This window comes from Cyprinodon tularosa, unplaced genomic scaffold (assembly GCF_016077235.1).
Source record: "Cyprinodon tularosa strain WSP-4 unplaced genomic scaffold, ASM1607723v1 ctg558, whole genome shotgun sequence".
NCBI lineage: Eukaryota > Metazoa > Chordata > Actinopteri > Cyprinodontiformes > Cyprinodontidae > Cyprinodon > Cyprinodon tularosa.
Window position 1 is genome coordinate 390,548 of NW_024039294.1, and position 18,866 is coordinate 409,413.

The following is an 18,866-nucleotide window of genomic DNA, read 5'->3' on the forward strand; positions in this document are numbered from 1 at the left end:
GAGTGTGTTGTTTTGCATCCTTTCTGAAGCCTTTGCAAAAACTGGCTTTAATCTAAAGAACAAGAATCAGCAGATTTTAGGAAAACTCTAAAAATGGCTGCTAACTTTAAACATGTGATGCAATTCACTTGAGCTGATGGCTGGATGCTGAAACTTTTGAACTGAAATCCAAAAGGTGCTTTCAGTTATTTGGCTACATTTGTTAAAATTATTTCAACTTTTTGAGTGAACCTTTTTTTTTTTCCATAAAAAAAATTATCTTTACAGAATAAATGTCACATGATCTATGTCAAAAACGTATGCATTTATTCATCCTGCTGCTATATTTTACTTAACAAAGCATGTCTGCGTTTTTCCCAATATGATGCATTGGTAAAAAAATAAAAAATTAAAATTACACATAAAAACCTTGAAGGATTATGGCATTTTGGTTGAAAAAGCAAACTAAACATTTGACATCATAGAAAAGCTAAATATTGACCTCTGAGAATGAACCACCACCTGTATTTACACTGTACTATGCCATTGGAGCTCTTCCAACTCCACAGACAGGACACCATGACTGCATGCATTCCACACTAAACACTGTGTAATGAACTGTAATGAATTATATTGCGTATGTTATTTTCTGTCAGCATGAGATATTAACCCGCTGTTGTTACAGTGGAATTATTAAACACCCTTTAGCGCCATATCACATGGATGTTTGTCTGCAAGAGGATTTATAAGTGGAAACAGGAGGGACCTTTAATGAAACCAGATTATTTTTATAATGGGTATTAGTGATGATTTTACTCAGTCATTATTAAGCACTTGTAAAGTTTTAAATACCCTCATATTATTAAGTCTTGTACCAAGACTTGCATTAGTTTCAGTTTTTTTAATTAAAATCACTAACAGCATGTAACGTTCAAATATTTTGGCGCCCTCTAAAGGTTAATGATTGCCAACACAGTTCATATGAACTAAATAGGTTGATTATCAACAGACTGGGCATAAAAAGCCATCTAAGTGAAAAGGCACACATTGAATAAATACATTTATACATAAATGGATTAGAGTGGGTAAGCTTTGTTCATTATCTTTAATGATACGAGCTCTATGTAATGAAAAAAACTAAAATTTGTTGATGTTAAAGAATGTATTGGACACATAAATGAGTTCAAAGTTCCCTACTGTTCAGGGTTAAAGTTTAAATTCAAATACCGTCTGATTCTGGTTCAGTTAATCTCTGAGGCTAAATCCAATTTCCACTCCTGTACGAAGCTTTAGGTCTTAACCCTACTTTTTTAAAGATTAGGGCGTTCAAATGTTTTTACTGTAATGGGGTGGGAACTAATGGAAGGTTTTAATCAAAGTGGAAAAAGCTGCACTTGATTTCATTGGCAACTTATCAAATTAATGTGGGGCAGTTATATTTTATATCATTATATCATCATTATAGAAAAGTAAACCATTTTACACATATTAAAATTGACGGTTCATTATATGCCAATGTTATAACATATGAATTAATGAATGAATAGGACTTGATTTCATACAATTTGACAAACAATAAAAGAATCAACCAAATACACACAAAAGACTTATTGACCTCAACTAAACCAAACACCAATTTCCAACCTAACTAAATTCACCTGAAGATAAATAGAAACAAAACCCTCCACCAGATAAGCCTGTTAGTATATACAGCCAGAAAAATTACACTGATCAATGTAAATTGTCTGAAAAGGGATATGATAAAGTAAAAATTATTTTCCCTGTCTCCTCTCCCTCTAATTGCACTTAAATTAGCTTAAAGTGGAGTAATATTCTTGTTAAGCTTCTATGTTTTTCATCCAATTTTTACACACACACAAAAAAAATATATACATATATACAGTTTTATATATATATTTTTTTCTTTCTAATGTATAGATCTGTGCGTTTTTCAAATGCCAGTATACATGGCATAATAAGAACAATACATTTTTAATCAATTGGAGATGTTTGTATTAATGCTCAAATCTCACAGAAATATAATCATCATTCTTATATCCATGAATTTTTGTTCAGATCGTTTTATTTTGGGCCAGTTGACTAGATAATGACCACTGATAAAATTAAAATAACTTTTTCCTGTGTGAAGAAGGATTATGAATGTAGTAGAAGTAGAAGCATTATCAAAGAACCACATTTCTAGCAGTAAATTATGAACAGAGTATAGAAGATTGCTGGACATCAACAGTTTACCGAGTGGGGACCAAACCTCGCTCTAGTGGGAAGAAATTAATTGTTTACTGTAAAAACGATCTAGAAATAAGTAAAAAATGACTTTAAGTGTATTACTCTTAAAATTAGATCATTGGACAAAATGCACTTGCAGTAAAACAATGCAATTGTTTTTTTCTTATTTTAAAAGTAAATTGTCTTGTTCCATTGGCAAAGAGTCTCACTTACATAATCAATTCCAAAAAAAGCTCTTATTTTAAGACAAAAAAGCCTTTAATTGTTTTTTACAGTGTTGGTACAAAATACCCAGGAATGAAAGGCACATTTCCTCGTCTGTTTGAAACAACCAAAACTACAAAAGGGAAGAAGTGGCAAAACTGTGAAAGGACCAGTATCTATAGGTCTTAATTATTTACTGTATTCCACATTAAAAAAACACATTAGTTAGTGTGTGTTAGTGTCAATCTCAGTTTTATTTATATAGCATGATTCAACAACAAGAGTTCACCAAAGTGTTTCACAATAACAACAGTGATCATTAAAAAACTGCAAATTCAATCAAAAGGTACAGTGCTAAAAAAAAAAACAGCTGCTAATTGTCGCTGTAAATCTGGCTGATCTGGTTCTGTAATTTTTCAGAAAAATATGTGAGTTTGTCTATTAAAGGAAAATTCTATAAATACAAAAATTAAATTCATAGACTTCCAAACCTACTGAAAAAGACTGAAGCCTGAAGACTGAATGTTTACAATAAAAGTATTAGCTGCCCATTCTAAATGAATTACAGTTATTTATATGTAGATCAGACTTTCTGGTTAGAAAGACACTTCCATAAAGAAGTGAGGTTGTTCATCTCAGTGATCACTTTGTAAAAATAAAACTTTATCAAAAATTGTTGAATATTTGGAATGTAAGAGTCACAACAACAGTGCTAAGCTTTGCATCAGTCAGCGCTATCTATTCCCCTCGATATATAACAATGTTCTTATCCGTCTCATGAATCCGGATCTCGTAGAGCAGGTTGGCGGGAAGAGCCTTCACCATGTTATCCCAGATATAAACGGCAAGGTTTTCTGTCGTGCTGAAAAGCAGAGAAAAACAAAACATTTGGTAAACTGTATATCATTAATCACAGAGAATATTGTTGAAGGTTACACACCTGACTACATTGGTAAAATAAGGAACATCTTTATCCAGGTTCTTGTGGTCCAAAGGAATCATGATGACTTCCTATTAGAAGAAAAGAAGATCTCATGTTAGATTTCCAAACCCCCCAAAAAAATCAAAATAGTCACAACTTTTCTACATCTCTACTAAAACTTGTGCAACAAACTTGACTTTCCCTCATCTACAGACTATGTATGTTTTTCAGGCTATCACATCTAGGATGAACAAGCACATATATTAAACCTAAGGACCAAATAAATAGTCTGATTGACTTATTAATCATGTTATTGGACTGTGGAAGGAAGCTGGAGTACCCAGAGAAAGCCATGCATGCGTAAGAGATGCTTCAGCCGCGCATTGGAACTAAACTTGTACAAGCATAAAAAATTAAGCAGTACGCACGTTTTTGCTGCTATTGCTGCTTTAGGTGTGAATAGGGTGACCAGAAGTCCTGTCCCAGACATGTCCTACTTTTCATACCTAAAAAAATGTCCGGGGGGGGGGGGGGGGGACTTCAAAATCGTCTGGGATTTTGGTCGACTAAAGTGCAGCTGAACCAAGCCGTGAGTAGGGGTGTAAATAATAATCGTTTTGTATCGATGCATCGATCCAACAGCCGACGATCCGATGCATCGACACGTCCGCAAGATAAACGATTCATGTTTTTTTTTCCTCCGGTCTATTTTTATCCATTTCCTCCTGGGCGTAATTCTTCCTCCCGTGCTGCGGTGGCGCTAAACCTATTTTGCCCTCCTACCGCGCTTCCTGGTTATACTCTTACAGCAGTGTGTCGCAGTGAGCTTGACACAGACATTTTTGATTTATGCCAAATATTGTAGCGTGGTCTGTGCTACACACTGTGGGTCTAGATACGGCCGAGGCGGTGAGGAAGTGGGGGCGAGATTAGTCCGATGACGGAGGGACACGAGGGCCAAAAAGAGCGGAGATCCAGGTGGAAAAAGGGTCCCAGCGTTCTCGCGCACCTCGCTCTTCTAGTGGGTCAAACTTCACGAGTTGTGAAGTTTGACCGCAATTTCGGTCATAAAAACAAAACAAGCCGGCCTCCTGTCTGCGGCACTGTTTGCGGTCAGCTACAATCTGGGAGAGGTGCAGCGGAGCGTCTCTCAAGGGGGCGGTGACGTTGACACTCTGGAGCCTTCTTCTTCTTCTTTTTTTTTAATGGCGATTGGCAAACAACTTATAGGTGCATTACCGCCACCTTCCAGAATGGAGTATGGACCAGACAAACTATTATATTCTCCCTAAAATACCCGTTCTTCTTAGAAAATAAAAAATACTCCCAAAAACTACATCCCCAGATGACCTTTGAAACAATTCCCTTATATCTAGTTTATTTTTATTCCTGTCTAACTCTCTACGCAACATCTCTCTTTCCTGAGTATATTTATTACATTCTAAAAAAATATGTTGGACAGTTTCTCTGGAGCCGAGGTATTGCATTGAACTCATTACACTGATATTGTGCAGTATTTTTGCAGTATTTTTGATGCAACTTTTCTACTTCTGTTATTTGCTGTTGTTTCTAAAGAAAATGCATAATGATATTACAGCTTTCATTGATTTATTTCAAACTTGAAACTTTGCTTAACCTGTAAGGTGTAAAAAAAATAAAATAAATAATAATAATAAAAAAAAATTAACCGATTAATCGAATCGAAGTGTATTCTTGAGTATAGAAAATAATCGAATCGTTGGGTCAGAAAATCGATACTGAATCGAATCGCCATGATGGATGTGATTTACACCCCTAGCCGTGAGCTCCAGGGCTGGTCGGGGCTGGGGACACCACAGTGAGGCAGGTGAGGTAGGGGGGTGGAAGCAGGGGGCCAACGGTGTCCAGGCTACCATCACCGGGTTCGGTTGGGTCGATCTGTCCCCAGCCACGACCAGCCCTGGAGCTCTTGGCTGGGTTCAGTTGCACTTTATTCGACCGAAACCCCGGAAGATTTTGAAATTCCAAACCCGACTCGGTGACGGTATGTTTCCAACACCGGGAGAATACCATCACCAGGTCGGGTTTGGTTGCTCCATCCCCGGTGGCCGGGGTTCCCGGTACGGTCCAGTCAGCGGCCCCAGCAGACACCCCCCCAAAAGAGAAACCCAAATATAATCACCATAGGTGTGAATGTAGCATAACAGTGGCTAGCTTCCAGCCATGGTGTCCTGCACGACGATTGGGGGGTCGATTCATCCATGTGTCAGGGTACGCGCACAGAGGGGAAGGGACATGCAGACGACCATGACTGATGTGTCAGGAACCAATCGTGTACAACAAACCATCTTTTGTGATTGGTTGAGGTTATCAATTGATTTCTCACTGTAGCGGGGACCATTTATTTTAGTTTCACGTCCAGACCTTCTATTTCCCTGCTTGCTAAGCGGCTGTGAGGAGATCTTTCAGCCACATGGGTAAAAAAAAAAAAAAGTGTCAGAAAAGATTTCCTCGTGCACCTTTAACCTAAATGTTTATAGACTGTGGGAGGAAGCCGGATTACCCGGAGAGAAACCATGCATGCAAAGGGAGAACATGCAAACCCCACGCAGAAAGACAGCAATCGAACCCACAACCTTCTTGTTGCAAGGCAGCAGTGTTACCCACTGTGCCACTGAGCAGCCCTGTAGCCAATTAAGTCTTAAAAATCAAAGTATATGAGAATATGATGAAAGTCGGGGGAAACCAATTAGAAAGAGTTGCACAGGCAACAACTGCCTCTAATATCCTTATAAAGAAAAACCCATCCAAGAGCTGACTGGGAAATAAATGTTCAATGGTTCAAAGTCCTCTTTTCAGATAAAGGTTCATTTTGTATTTATTTTATATTTATTATTATTTGGAAATCAAGGTTCCTGAGTCTGGAGGAAAACAGAATCCAAGTTTGGGGTCCAGTGTGACATTTTCAGTCTTTATGATGATTGGAGGAGTGCAAATCCTCTGATATTTTTGACATATTCATAAATGGACTAATTGTGCTTAACCCATGTTTTCCAAAACCTTCTATTCTTTTTTGTAATTGCAGTGCACCAACCATTTTCCTTAGCATCTTAGTCATGGAATATTCTATCTAGAGCTGCAACTAATGATTATTTGGCTAATAAATAAATTTGTTGATTTCTTTTTTTTTATTAGTTGATTAAAAGTCTGATAGAAAAATGTGCCTTAAAAATATCTTATCCATAAACCCCATGTTCTGATATAACTGATATAACATCTAAGAGCATGAAGAAAAATGGAGCACATTCAGATTTATAGTATAAGGTTTATTGGAAAAATAATTAGCCTTTTATTGGCAAACAGTAAAAGCCAATTGTAAAATTGTAATAAAAATAAATGGAGATAAAATGTATCAATGTCTTTTCATTTTGAGTGAGGACAGTGTGTTTAGGATAGGCTTACCTCAATACACCTCTTTAGGTCCGTCAGGTTCATGACCATGCCGGTTACAGGATCAATCTGCAAACACATTTCCAGGATACTGTTTTAAAATCAGTTTCAGTTTACTCTGATTTCAATAGAAATACTTGTTTGATACTAACTTTTCCACGCACAGTCACCTCCACTGTGGAGTAAAAGGACAACAGTCAAGTGAAACGGAGAAAACAGAGTTGGCTTAATGTGAAACTAGGTATGGATTATGTAACAGCCTAGGAGTGAGGAAGCTAAGCAAACCCTTGTAGTTGTGTCCATGACCATAGGGATTGTTGCACTTTCCGTAAACTTCTTTATTCTCCTCGTCATTCAGGTGAAGACTGGAAAAAGTTGCAGAAAATATATGAACAACAGCTCCTGGAATCTGATTCTTTTCAGCTTTTACAGTAGGGTTTTTGTGCTCTGATAGCACAGGTCAAACAAAAAAACACATGGGAAGGGGTTATTGACATTATTGCATAAAAGCACATTCTACATAGTACAGCGTAATCACTTAAAAATGATTCAGAATATGCATATTTGAAAGAATCCATACTCCATCCATAAACTGCAAAAAACTTAAATCTAAATAAGTAATTTTTTTTAAAATAAGTAACATTTCTTCTTGAATTGAGGAGGTAAGTGAGGCACTTTGCCAGTAGAACAGGACAATTTACACTTAAAATAAGTAAAAAAAAAAAAAATAGCTGTGTCTTATTTCAAGAGCATATTCTCTAATTATCTTATTTTAAGAGTAAACAATGTTATTCCATTGGCAGATCATCTTATTTACCTACTCAAATTAAGGACAAATTCACTTAATTTAAGACAATTTGTAGTTATTACTAGATTGTTTTTGCAGTGTACTCCATAAAAATAATCCAGTTGAAAAATGCTGCCTTTAAGGATAACATATGGTCAGATTTAAAACTACTAGAGGGTAATACTAATACTTATTTTTAATATAACACACACACAAAAAAAGCAATGCAATGTAACTAGATGTGTCACTAAACACTAAATTAGGCAGTTTTAAACTACAATAAAACTTTTGTAAAGCCTAAAAAAACTGTCATTTTACAGCCTAAAAATTTTTATTTCACAAAAATGTTTATGTATTTGCAATTGAATATGTTAGTTTTATGACTGAGGCTTTCTGTAAATACTCCACAAATAAAATGTATTTTTCCGACACAATTAACGACACATCTGTCACTACCCAATCTGTCCCTGAAACACGAGTCCATAAATAATGTGTCCATAAATATTATTTGTAGAATATATACATGTATATATGTATACATACATATGCACAAATGACACTCCCCAGCGCATATGTTTGTCAATCCGTTTGTCTTTCCACCTGATTTTATTATTTTTTTGTAACATGCCCCCTGGCATATTTGTTTACTTATATGTTTTATATATTATTGTTGACTTTAAGTGGGAAAAAAAATGTGTCCATAAATAATGTCATTATGCAACTAAAATTACTTATTTCTATCCGTAACTCACTGTAGAATACTAATACACATATGTAAAAAATGTGTTATGAGTTTTTTGAGACAATTTTTATGCTTTTTACATTTTCTCCATCCAAAATATTATTAAACCATGTTTATCTGCATTTTAGTTGTTTCTTTCTATAGAAAACGCACTATATACAATAAGGTTAAACGAAACGAAAACATAAAACTCAAAAAGACTAGATTTATGTGTTAATCCAAAGACTGAAAGTTAACCACCGGAAGTTGCGTTTGATCCCATTTCCGGTGCAGATCGGGCAGAGACGACTGATAAAATAAAGGATTTTAAGGCATTTATTTTCACACAAAAAAGAGATTATTAACATTTAAGATATTATATTTTAGCACATTTACTATTTTGGGTGAGGGAAAACGTCATTTAGACCCAGGTGTTTATCTGGATGCGCATGCGCAGAACGGATCGAGCGTCCAGCGTCATAAAAGCTCCGTAAATCAAATAAAAACTACAAGTCCCAGAAGAGCTTGCTCATATATGCTCTTTCTTTCTGTAACCCATAACTGTCAATGTATTCACAAATCCATCGTATTTGATTTCTTCCCATATTACGTAACGTGGAGTTTAAACGTGAAGTTTGTTTCCCCTCGTGCATTTCAGGAAAAAGCAGCGCTGTTTTATTCCAGCCCGTCTTTTCTCTGGCGTTAAAAAAAGAAACGTTGGTAGCAGTGTGTAGAGTACCTGTGGAGTCTGTGGCAGGCGCTGAAGCTCTGGACTCGGGTTATATATCCGATGCGCACCGCTGCCTTGTCGTTCCCAGTGGATTCGGCCATGTTGGCTGCAGAGGCAGAGCTGAGGATGGAGAATAAAACCCAGCTGTCTGCTGTCAGACCTGCCAGTGACTCAGGCTGTCCGCCATTGGCTCATTTATGGGCGTAAATAAGCTCACATGGCTACACGGTTATAAAACCAGGACTGAACCGTGATTTAACCACAGCAAACTGTTTACACGCTTTAGTTAAAAAGTGAAGAGATCTTTGTTCACATTTTTCTTCCATGTAATTTATCCCAGTTTTCTCTAAAGGAGTCCTTTTCTCCCACTTCAAAGAAAAAACAAACTGCTGTATTGTATATCATAAGGGATTCTAAGTAGTTGAAATTATGATGTTAAAAGTCATAATTAGGAGCAAGAAAGCTCCTGTTATTTTAAAAGGTTAGATTTAGGATTTTTTTCCCCCTCCTAAATCTAATTTAACCCTAATTTGACCCTAATCATGAGTTTTTAATTTAATATTTTTGACTTTAAAGCTTATTTTTCAAAACCTTTAACCATAATTGTTGTAAAAAGTCATGATATTGAATTTTATGATTTTGGTTTTATATCGTACTAGTTTATCGCTCGTAAATATAACTTTTATTATATAACAAGAGTGTCACTCAAAAGAAAATAATCAATTTCCAAATGAAATGTTTAAATTATAGAATAAACATCTAATTTTAAAAGCATTTTTGTAATGCCCCACTTTCAACGGTGTAACAACAGAACAATAGGCCTGTAAAGAACATTATCTGGGTGGGCCCCAATGAAGTACAACATAATAAAGGTTTAGGCCAAGAATATACAATTATGCAATTCTTAGTAGTATATGATCACACATAACACACGGAAAAATAGTGACTGCGCACCTTGAATGGAACTATTGGTTACAGACATCCCAAGTTCCAAAAACTAATTTCAGGGAGATGCTTATTGAACCCGGTTCTTTGAAAGAACCTGTTTATTTTGGAAAAGTACATCACTAACACATTGTAATTTCAATTCAGTTTATCTATAGCGCCAGTTCACAACACATGTCATCTCAAGGCACTTTCCAGTTCACCAGATCATACCGTCAAATTGATTCAGAGTTTTCTATCTAAGGAAAACCAGTTAATTGCATTGACTCATTGACGCGGATGCAATCCCTCACACTAAGCATAAGGAAAAACTCCCTTTTAACAGGAAGAAACCTCCAGCAGAACCAGGCTCAGTGTGAGCGGCCATCTGCAGAGGCCGATTGTACGTAACGATTATGGTTTTAATCTACGCTCTGGATTACACATAATTCCAAGTCGTAGTGTAAAAAAATCAAATACTCAAATACATTGTTCTTTTAAAATCTTTATTGCGGTTTGAAACATATTATATGAGTGTATCTTTTACCAACTATCTAATGAACTATATACAGTTGTTAACATAGTAATTAAAAGTACCGCTGTCTGCTTTGCTATTGGTGTCGTGTTTAATCGGCTCACCATCATGTTGAAATCTGCCATGTGTTGCAGTATAAATAAGGTCCAGTGTGGTTTAGTATCAGGTGGGTTTAAGAGGAATTTTTTGTACCATTACATCTGCAAAGAGACGACCTAGTTGACAAATAAGTTGGGGGCCTATCAGGTGTCAATGATGGGGCCCCTAAGAAGTCTTGGGCCCATAAGCAACTGCTGTCTCTGCTTACCGATATTTACGCCATTGCCCACTTAAATTGTGAGAGAGGAATGTAAATTGTATTTTTTAATATCCAGTTATAGATATTGCAATCGATAAGTTAATTTTCAAATATTTTTTGTCTAAATGTACAATTTAAAAGCACAATTTATAATTCTGATTACAAATGTCTTTCTTTGTTGCCCAGTTAAAGAAGGAAATCCTTTTAATCCTTTTCTTATTTCTTTTCACCTTTTCAAATAATTTCTGCAATTGCATTTTTTTCTCTCTCCTTTTATTAACTGGTCCCTCTGCGTTCTCCTAATGGTTTTCCTTATTCATTTAACTTTGGTGTAACCTTTTTAATAAACAGTACTGTTAATAAGCCGTAGCTACACTGTTCTCAAACTATTAATATGATTTTAACCTATTTAAAAAGGTTAAATGCTTGTTATCAAACTGAAATAAACTGTAACTAAACTAAACTTTACCATTGATAAATCGACACTAAACTCCTAATATACTGTAACTAAACTGTAACTAAGCTGTAACTAACTTGTTAATGAGCTGTTGTTGGGTTACTGTAATACTAATTTGAGAAGGTCAAGCAAAAATATGTTGTTGCAAAAGGAATTTGAAAATGCAACGGGACAAAGAAAATAGAAATTATTTTCATGATCTATGATTTAACAGCTTGAAATGGTTGTTTTTCTTGATCGACTCCTCTGGTTCTCTATTCATTAGCTACCTTTTATCCCAGTTTTTACAATTTTGCAGTTTAAAACCATAGCTTTAAAAGATATAGCACCTTTAGAAAAAAAAAATTAACCGCTGAATTTTCACCCCCTCTTTTTAGGCCACCTTTTGGAGCCCAAAACAAACTAAAGACCAAAGGAACCAAAGCTGTAATCCAGAGAAGATACCTCTCTAATCGCCAACCTTAACTGAGCAAAAGCCTTTCCTGCTACCAGCTTTTTAGTCTAAAAAGTTAGAAAGCTTGTTTCTAATAACTTAGTGGTTTTTCACACTTTTTCCATGCTTTGAGTTCACATGTTGGCGTCTAGAACACTAAATCTGGGAAGAAACAGTCTGGTGATTCTCACATGACAGCCGTAGAGTTACCCTTTTTATTCATACATTAGAAACTTATCAAACCAGTCTAATAAAAAATCTGCATCTCTTGCATTTTGTCTTAAATTGTTTTTTTTTTAATCAATATAACCGTATATACTGTAATAATAGTGAACACACATTAACAAAGGGGAAAAATTTTATATGATCTGGAAGCTTCAGTGGGGAGCTTATGTCATCTTAGCAGCAATAACAGAAGGAAAGTGTCCCTAAAAACGTGAGCCTATAGGTCATGTGTTTTTTATTTTACCGTGACTTTTCTGTCTTTCTCTCCATTGTTATCTAATGCTGAAAAGTGAGATGAAATGTGGCAAACTAAAAAGGTGCCATCTTTCAACCGGAAAAATGGGAGACACTGAAAAATGTCTTGGCTAAGCGATAACACAGTACTGGACATTTAAATGTTGGTTTTTCCAGATTATATCTTCACAAAAATACTTTAATTTAAACAGCGGCTATGCTAATCAATATGTAAGAGTATGTTTCCATACCATTCCATCACTGTGCAAACAGAGACTATATATTGTCAGCCATTTTTTTTTTTTTTTGCTACTATCAAATAGCAAATCAACCCAAAACCGGAACCCTTTCACAGTTAATCAGATTTTATGGCCAGATGATGTCATGGTTTGATAAACTTTTGAAAGCCTAATTTGTGAAAATTAATTGGAGGCAGTTCTGCGCTCCGAGAAGTGAACCAAAAATATGTAAAATGTTTATGAATTAAGTGTATTTGCACTTGATTCGAGTGGGTAAGTAAAGTGATCTGTAAATGGAGTGATACGATTTTTTCATTAAAAATAAGATAGAAGAAGAACTCTCTATTATCTTATCTCAAGCAGAGTATATAAAATAATCTTGTTAAAGTATCAAAAATACTTATTTCATAGGCAGATAATTTTACTTACCTCCTCAAATGAAGGGTAAATACATTTAGATCTAGAGGAATTTACTGTCACTTTACCAGACACTGGCTAAAGGTCTGCTGCTCCACTTAAATAAAAGCATGTCCAGAATGTGTGTGCTTGAACATCAGAAGGAAGAAAAATAAACACTCTGTAGCTGACTTTTAATGATAACGTCTATGGTTATCAGATTTATCATGCGAGGTGACCACAGTCTATGAGTAAGCAATACATTCTGGTCTCTAAATCCAATTCAGCTTGGGTTATGTGACGAATATCAGTCGTGTGATTGGGGGTATGCCTGTATTTCATGTTTGTGTATGTGTGAAGTTAGGCACTAACCTATTATGCAGTCACTATCTAGAAACTGCTTCAGAAAACAGTTATTTGATAATAAATAGGTTAATAACATAAGTCAGTAAAGAAATGCGAGTGAATACCCCCTTGTTTATTAAAGGTAGATATCTTAATATCAGTTTTTTAGAATGTGCCCCATTCATGGCCCCAAGGTGTAATTTATTTATTGGGATTTTAAAAATGTGTTCCAAACATTTATGAATACAGTAATACTGTCTTTTTCCCCAAATTAGATGATTTCCAGATGTATATATTTATTAACAGTGTTGTCCAGGTGTTACTATGTAGTGACTTCTTTGATTTGCAGTTAAGAATTGTTTTCATGGTGATATAGAGATAAACAAGTATTGGATAATAGATTTAACTGGAAAAAAAATCCACTCTAATTACATTGCCAAGTAAACAGAGGGTTGGTGAAACAGGGACTCTGAAACTTAAAATGCCGATAAAATCATGATTGTTTTGTTGCTAAATGACAATTTTTTTTGTGCTTGTGTGCTTGGAGTGTTTTACATCAGAGAGAATGTCCACTCTTTTTGAAAGGAAGGGTTAAAGTCAGGATTTCTTTGGAGGGAGGTATTAAAGGGGTCAAGGAATGATTATAGAGGGTATTTGGTGCTGGTCCTTAAGGTCTCTGAATAGGGTGTATAACATTGGTTGGGCTGAAAATGGCATATTTGCTGTTCTATGAGCCTAATGAAAGCCTGGTTAAAAGGCCCAGAATGAAATGACAGGTTTTTGTTGGGATCTGGAGTTGTTCCACCTTTCCCCAGCAGAGTGCGCCGTGGGTTCTCTGGGCTGGAGCTCACCAGCACACCTGGAGCTCGTCAGCCCATTAGAGGACCCCTCTACTTAAGCAGATGCCAGACCTTTCTTCGACGCCGCAGTGTTAGCTAAGTTTGGTTAGCGAGCCTGAGCCTCCTTGTCTTTGAATTTTGGCCCCTAGAGAAAACTGAATTCTAACCAGCCTTTGTCTTGTCGCTCCTAGGAAAACCTGTCTCTCGTGTGAAGCTCTGGGAGAGCTTAATCTGAATCTGCCTGCCTGCCCTAGAGAGCCAAACCTGAAGATCTCACTTTAGAATCCACCTGCTGCTCTCTGAAGGAGTGCTAACCCCTCAATCCAAGGTCTGATCCAACAGTCAGAAGTTAGACGCTGCACCTGCTGAGCACTCTGTCAAACAAACAGTCTCTGGACCCAACCCGTTCCCCCCCTCTGAGAAGAAAGCCTGAAACTCTCCAAGGTATAGTCTGCAATAATCTGAAAACTCAACAACGCTTCCTATCCACCTGGTTAACCAAACTGTCATCTCTGCAGACGCCTGAGAATCCAGCCCGGACCTGTTTCCTGAACGCAGTCTTATTTTTGTGCAAACATTTAATAAACTCTGTTAAACTTTTCATCTGTCTCCTGGTAGTGTTCTGCATGTGGGTTTGATTCAGAACCAATCATGACAGTTTTCTTCCTTTTATGATTGATTGGTTTACAAAAAGAGAAGCTGCTTAGCAAAGATTCATCATAGCAACAAGCACTCACTCACTGAAACATCGAGATTGTTGATATGGTAGGGTGACCAGACGTCCCCTTTTTCCCAGATATGTCCTGCTTTTCATATTTAAAAACAATGTCCTGGAGGATATCAAAAATAGTCCGGGATTTTGGTTGACTACAGTCAGAAATGGCAAAAGTACTCACTTTCTGTACTTGAGTAAAAGTACACTCTGGTAAAAGTGGAAGTAAGAGGGGGAAGAGGGGAAGCATGGTAAGGCAGGCAGGGGGAAGCATACCGCTACTGGGTTGAGTTCGGACCAGCCCCAGAACGGATGGATCGGTTCGAATGCCCCATCTGGTCCAGTCAGCGACTCAGCAGCCCCAACTCCCATGCACCATCCAGGATCCTGCTGAGGGTGACAGCTGATCCAATGTTCCATGGACAGAACCCAAAACCACACTGCTACTCCTGAATCCAAGATTCAACTATCCGATGGACCCGGAATAGACCTTACCAGGGAGGCTTAAGAGTGTGATTCCTATGTAGTTGGAACACACCCTCCGGTTGCCTTCTTTAAATAGAGTGACCACCACCTCAGTCTGCCAATCCAGGGGAACTGGCCCTGATGTCCACGGAACGCTGCAGAGTTGCGTTAACCAAAACAGCCCCACAACATCCAGAGCCTCAAGGTACTCAGGGAGAATCTCATCCACCCCTGGGGCCTTGCAACCTAGGAGCTTTTTAACCACCTTAGTGACCTCAGCACCAGAGATAAGAGAACCTGACCCGGAGCCCCTAGGCTCTGCTTTCTCAATGAAAGACGTGTTGGTGGGATGTCCCACCGGGAGGAGGTCCAGGGGGAGACCCAGGACACACTGGAGGGACTATGTTTCTCGGCTGTCCTGGGAGCACCTTGGGATTCCCCCGGAGGAGCTGGTTCAAGTGACTGGGGAGAGTTAACGTCTGGGCCTCCCTACTGAAGCTGCTACCCCCCCGACCCCACCCCGAATAAGCTGAAGAAGATGGATGGATGGATGGATGGATGGATGGATAGAAAAAAACATGAAATCTTAAAAATTACCATGGGTGGGATATTAAAATGTAAAGTATGTGTGGGATTATTTATTTTTCAACTATTGCTAAGTCTGTAAGTTTTCATATACTGTCAATTACATAACTCAAAAGATAAAGGGAACAATCAAAAAGCACATAGATCTGAATGAATGAAATATTCTCATTGAATACTTTATTCTGTACAAAGTTGAATGTTCTGACAACAAAATCACATAAAAATAAAAAAGAAATACAACTTATTAACCAATGGAGTCGCACACAAAATGAAAGTGGAAAAACGCACAACAGGCTGATCCAAATTTAATGTAATGTCCTTAATAAATGTCGGAATAAAGCTCAGTATTGTGTGCGGCTCTTGATGAGTTTGCTCCTGGACAGTATGTGGTGCAATGTGATGTTGGTGCATGAATTGAGACATTATGTCCCAGATATGCTCAGTCAGATTCAGGTCTGGGGAGGGGCCTTGTGTCACTCATTCAGAGTACTCATTAAGACAATCCCCAGGTTAGATGTCTCTTGCATGAATTATTTTGTTGTCAAAGAGGCTTTTTGAACCAATGTCTACTTGACAAGTCACTCAGAGCCTGATTTGCCTTGGGAGACCCTACTAGAAGCACTTAAGCCTCTACTTACATAGCCTCTGGAATCATCTGAGCATGCCACCAATATATTTCTCATGATTCGTGGCACTAGTGCTACGGTACTTTAATTCATCATTCAACATGCCTGTCAGCTCTGCTTTGTTCTGATTTCAGCTTACATCAGATTCACCTGCTCACCTGACTATAAAACCAGCTCTCAGAGCAGTCACTGGTTCCAGATTACTATGAGCCATTGGTGAGTAACTCTGACCTGATTTGGCATCCTGACCCCAGGCTCACACCGACTCCGGTCTTACCGTTGCGGTGCGGTGGGTGCGGCGCCGCACTGATTCCAAGTCATTAAAAAGCCGTAAACCTCTCTCACCGGCTGCTGAGCTGTCCGGCTGCGGTTACCGAGACACTCCGGCGCTGCAGAAAATTCCGCAAGAAAGCTATCCTTGCGGCATGCCGGAGCCCTCCGCAACAAGCTCTCGCAAATATCCTTATTTGGGCCGTGTTATCGCGTGAAGTTACGTGAACTCAAGTGAACTTCTGTTAAATCTCCGGACCTGTTGCCGGAGCCGCAGAGCCGCACCGCACCGTAGTCAAAAGGGCGGTGTGACAGGGGGTGTGCGGGAGTTGCGGTCTCCGTCGGCTCGGTAACCGCACCGGAGCCAGTGTGAGCAAGGGGTGATCCTCTGAGCCTGCTTGAAGCCCATCAGGCTTGTCATAGTGTGTTTTTGGATTTCTGGAGTCCTGAATTGTCTCTGGATTTTCGATCCCCTGGCTCTGACTCTGAACCGGCTGTTGTTTCCATACTCTGGTTTGTCCCCTTAATCATTCTGCCTCTGCTCCCATGGATCTGACCTTGTGCTTTCCCCTGGATTAACGAGTTACTGCCAAAGAAGGATTCCTCCAAAGCTATCTAGTCGGATTCAAGAATCGTCTGAAGATCACCCGTGACATCACATGCCAACAGGCTTCATCAGAACCTCACAAAGTTAGTCTTCAAACTCCTGGAAGGTTAGTGAAGCAGAATTCAACGTTGGAAACATTGTCCTCTTTTTCTCTCTGGTCACTCAACTGTCCAATCTCCTTCCATAAGTTCCGGTTGCTGATTCTGGTGAATCCCTTCCAGCCTGCAGCAAACCCTGACCCTGTTTTCTGTTTGTATGAGCTCTTGGCAGGTTTCTGTGGTGAAGACTGTGCTTTTTTTGAGAAAAACAAATCAAATGTCTACACTGCTGAGGAAAAAAATAGAAGCATTGAGTCACTGATGTAAGCCATAATATTTTCCTGACATTTTATTTTTTTCCCACGGACACTGAAACGGAAGTTATAAAAAAAACTAGGAGGGAATACAAAGAGGGGTATTTTAAGACAATTCACTTCTTTTATTGGTGCACGCACATCACAAATTGTTCATATGTACAAACATTTGGTAGTTCAAAATATACAGTAATGTTTTTAAATCATTTTAAGTATCACATGAAAGTAAAGCAAGTTAAGCCCTATGTACAAATGCGTTATTCACAGTCAGAAAACAAATACATTGTATTTATATGCACACCTCACTCCAGAGGATATGACTTTTATATACTTAACTGGCCGTCTAAATTATATTTAAATACATTAAATCACACAAGTCTGTATTAAAAGATTAATACTGCTAACATATGTGTGAAAGATTAGAATGTTTATATACTGATTTCAAACACACTGATATTGACAATACAGTCTTTAGCAAAAATGTGTAATCATTGCTCTGTGAAGATTTAGTGGATTATCATAATGATAAGAATCATAATAATAAAAGTAATGCATAACTGTTTTGACAGCCGAGAAACCAGTTTTTGTTTACACAAAAAATATATACCGGTATATACACATATAGAAACACTAGAAAGTTTAAATAAACATTGTAAAAGGATAACTGCTGTATTTTATTTTTATTTTAGAGCAAAGAAACCGAGGAATCTCCAAGATCACTTACCAGTTCCAAAATAGAGGAAGGAAGGAAGGAAGGAAGGAAGGAAGGAAGGAAGGAAGGAAGGAAGGAAGGAAGGAAGGAAGGAAGGAAGGAAGGAAGGAAGGAAGGAAGGAAGGAAGGAAGGAAGGAAGGAAGGAAGGAAGGAAGGAAGGAAGGAAGGAAGGAAGGAACTTATTATCCTCTGAGAAGATTGACAAGTCTAAATGTACAGTTGCTTTCCATACTCTTATTTTAATTTAAGTGGTTAAACTGAAAATATATGGAAAGTCCATAATTTTTTTTACCTAGAATGTATAAAAAAAAACAATTCTTTGAAAGTGAGAATGTTTACTTGTTTACCACGATGCTGTAATGAAATTTGTTTTGCTTTAGAGTAAAATAACTATCTGAACATGTAAAAAAGTGATTTCATAGTTTTTGACAACAGGTTACAGATGCTTACAGTAGATCACAGATTATACCATTTCTGACATTGTAAAGGTTAGATACAATTTATAAGTTGTTTAGATTGCACATTATACATAATACCCTTTGACTTTTTTCTGATCTCATCCATTAGGGAAGGAGCGCCTATAGGAACATGA

General features: G+C 37.6%; 1 protein-coding gene across 1 annotated transcript; it reads right to left on the bottom strand.

The window, feature by feature from the left end:
* Positions 1–2,663: 2,663 nt before the first annotated feature.
* Positions 2,664–9,210, bottom strand: pts (6-pyruvoyltetrahydropterin synthase). The gene is made up of 6 exons (XM_038305400.1): positions 9,029–9,210; positions 7,067–7,146; positions 6,934–6,956; positions 6,794–6,850; positions 3,371–3,441; positions 2,664–3,292 (listed from the first exon to the last, which is right to left on the bottom strand). Exons 1-6 carry the CDS (start codon positions 9,118–9,120, stop codon positions 3,169–3,171), a joined length of 447 nt encoding a protein of 148 aa, XP_038161328.1. The 5' UTR covers positions 9,121–9,210; the 3' UTR covers positions 2,664–3,168.
* Between the last annotated feature and the right edge of the window lie 9,656 nt (positions 9,211–18,866).

Bases quoted from the DNA above. Each gene is read 5' to 3' on its own strand.
- pts (XM_038305400.1), bottom strand. From the start codon at position 9,120: ATGGCCGAATCCACTGGGAACGACAAGGCAGCGGTGCGCATCGGATAT. The intron at 6,851-6,933 runs GTTAGTATCAAA...ATGTGTTTGCAG, and splicing joins AGGTGACTGTGCGTGGAAAA to ATTGATCCTGTAACCGGCAT. The intron at 3,293-3,370 runs GTGTGTAACCTT...TCTGCTTTTCAG, and splicing joins TATTTTACCAATGTAGTCAG to CACGACAGAAAACCTTGCCG.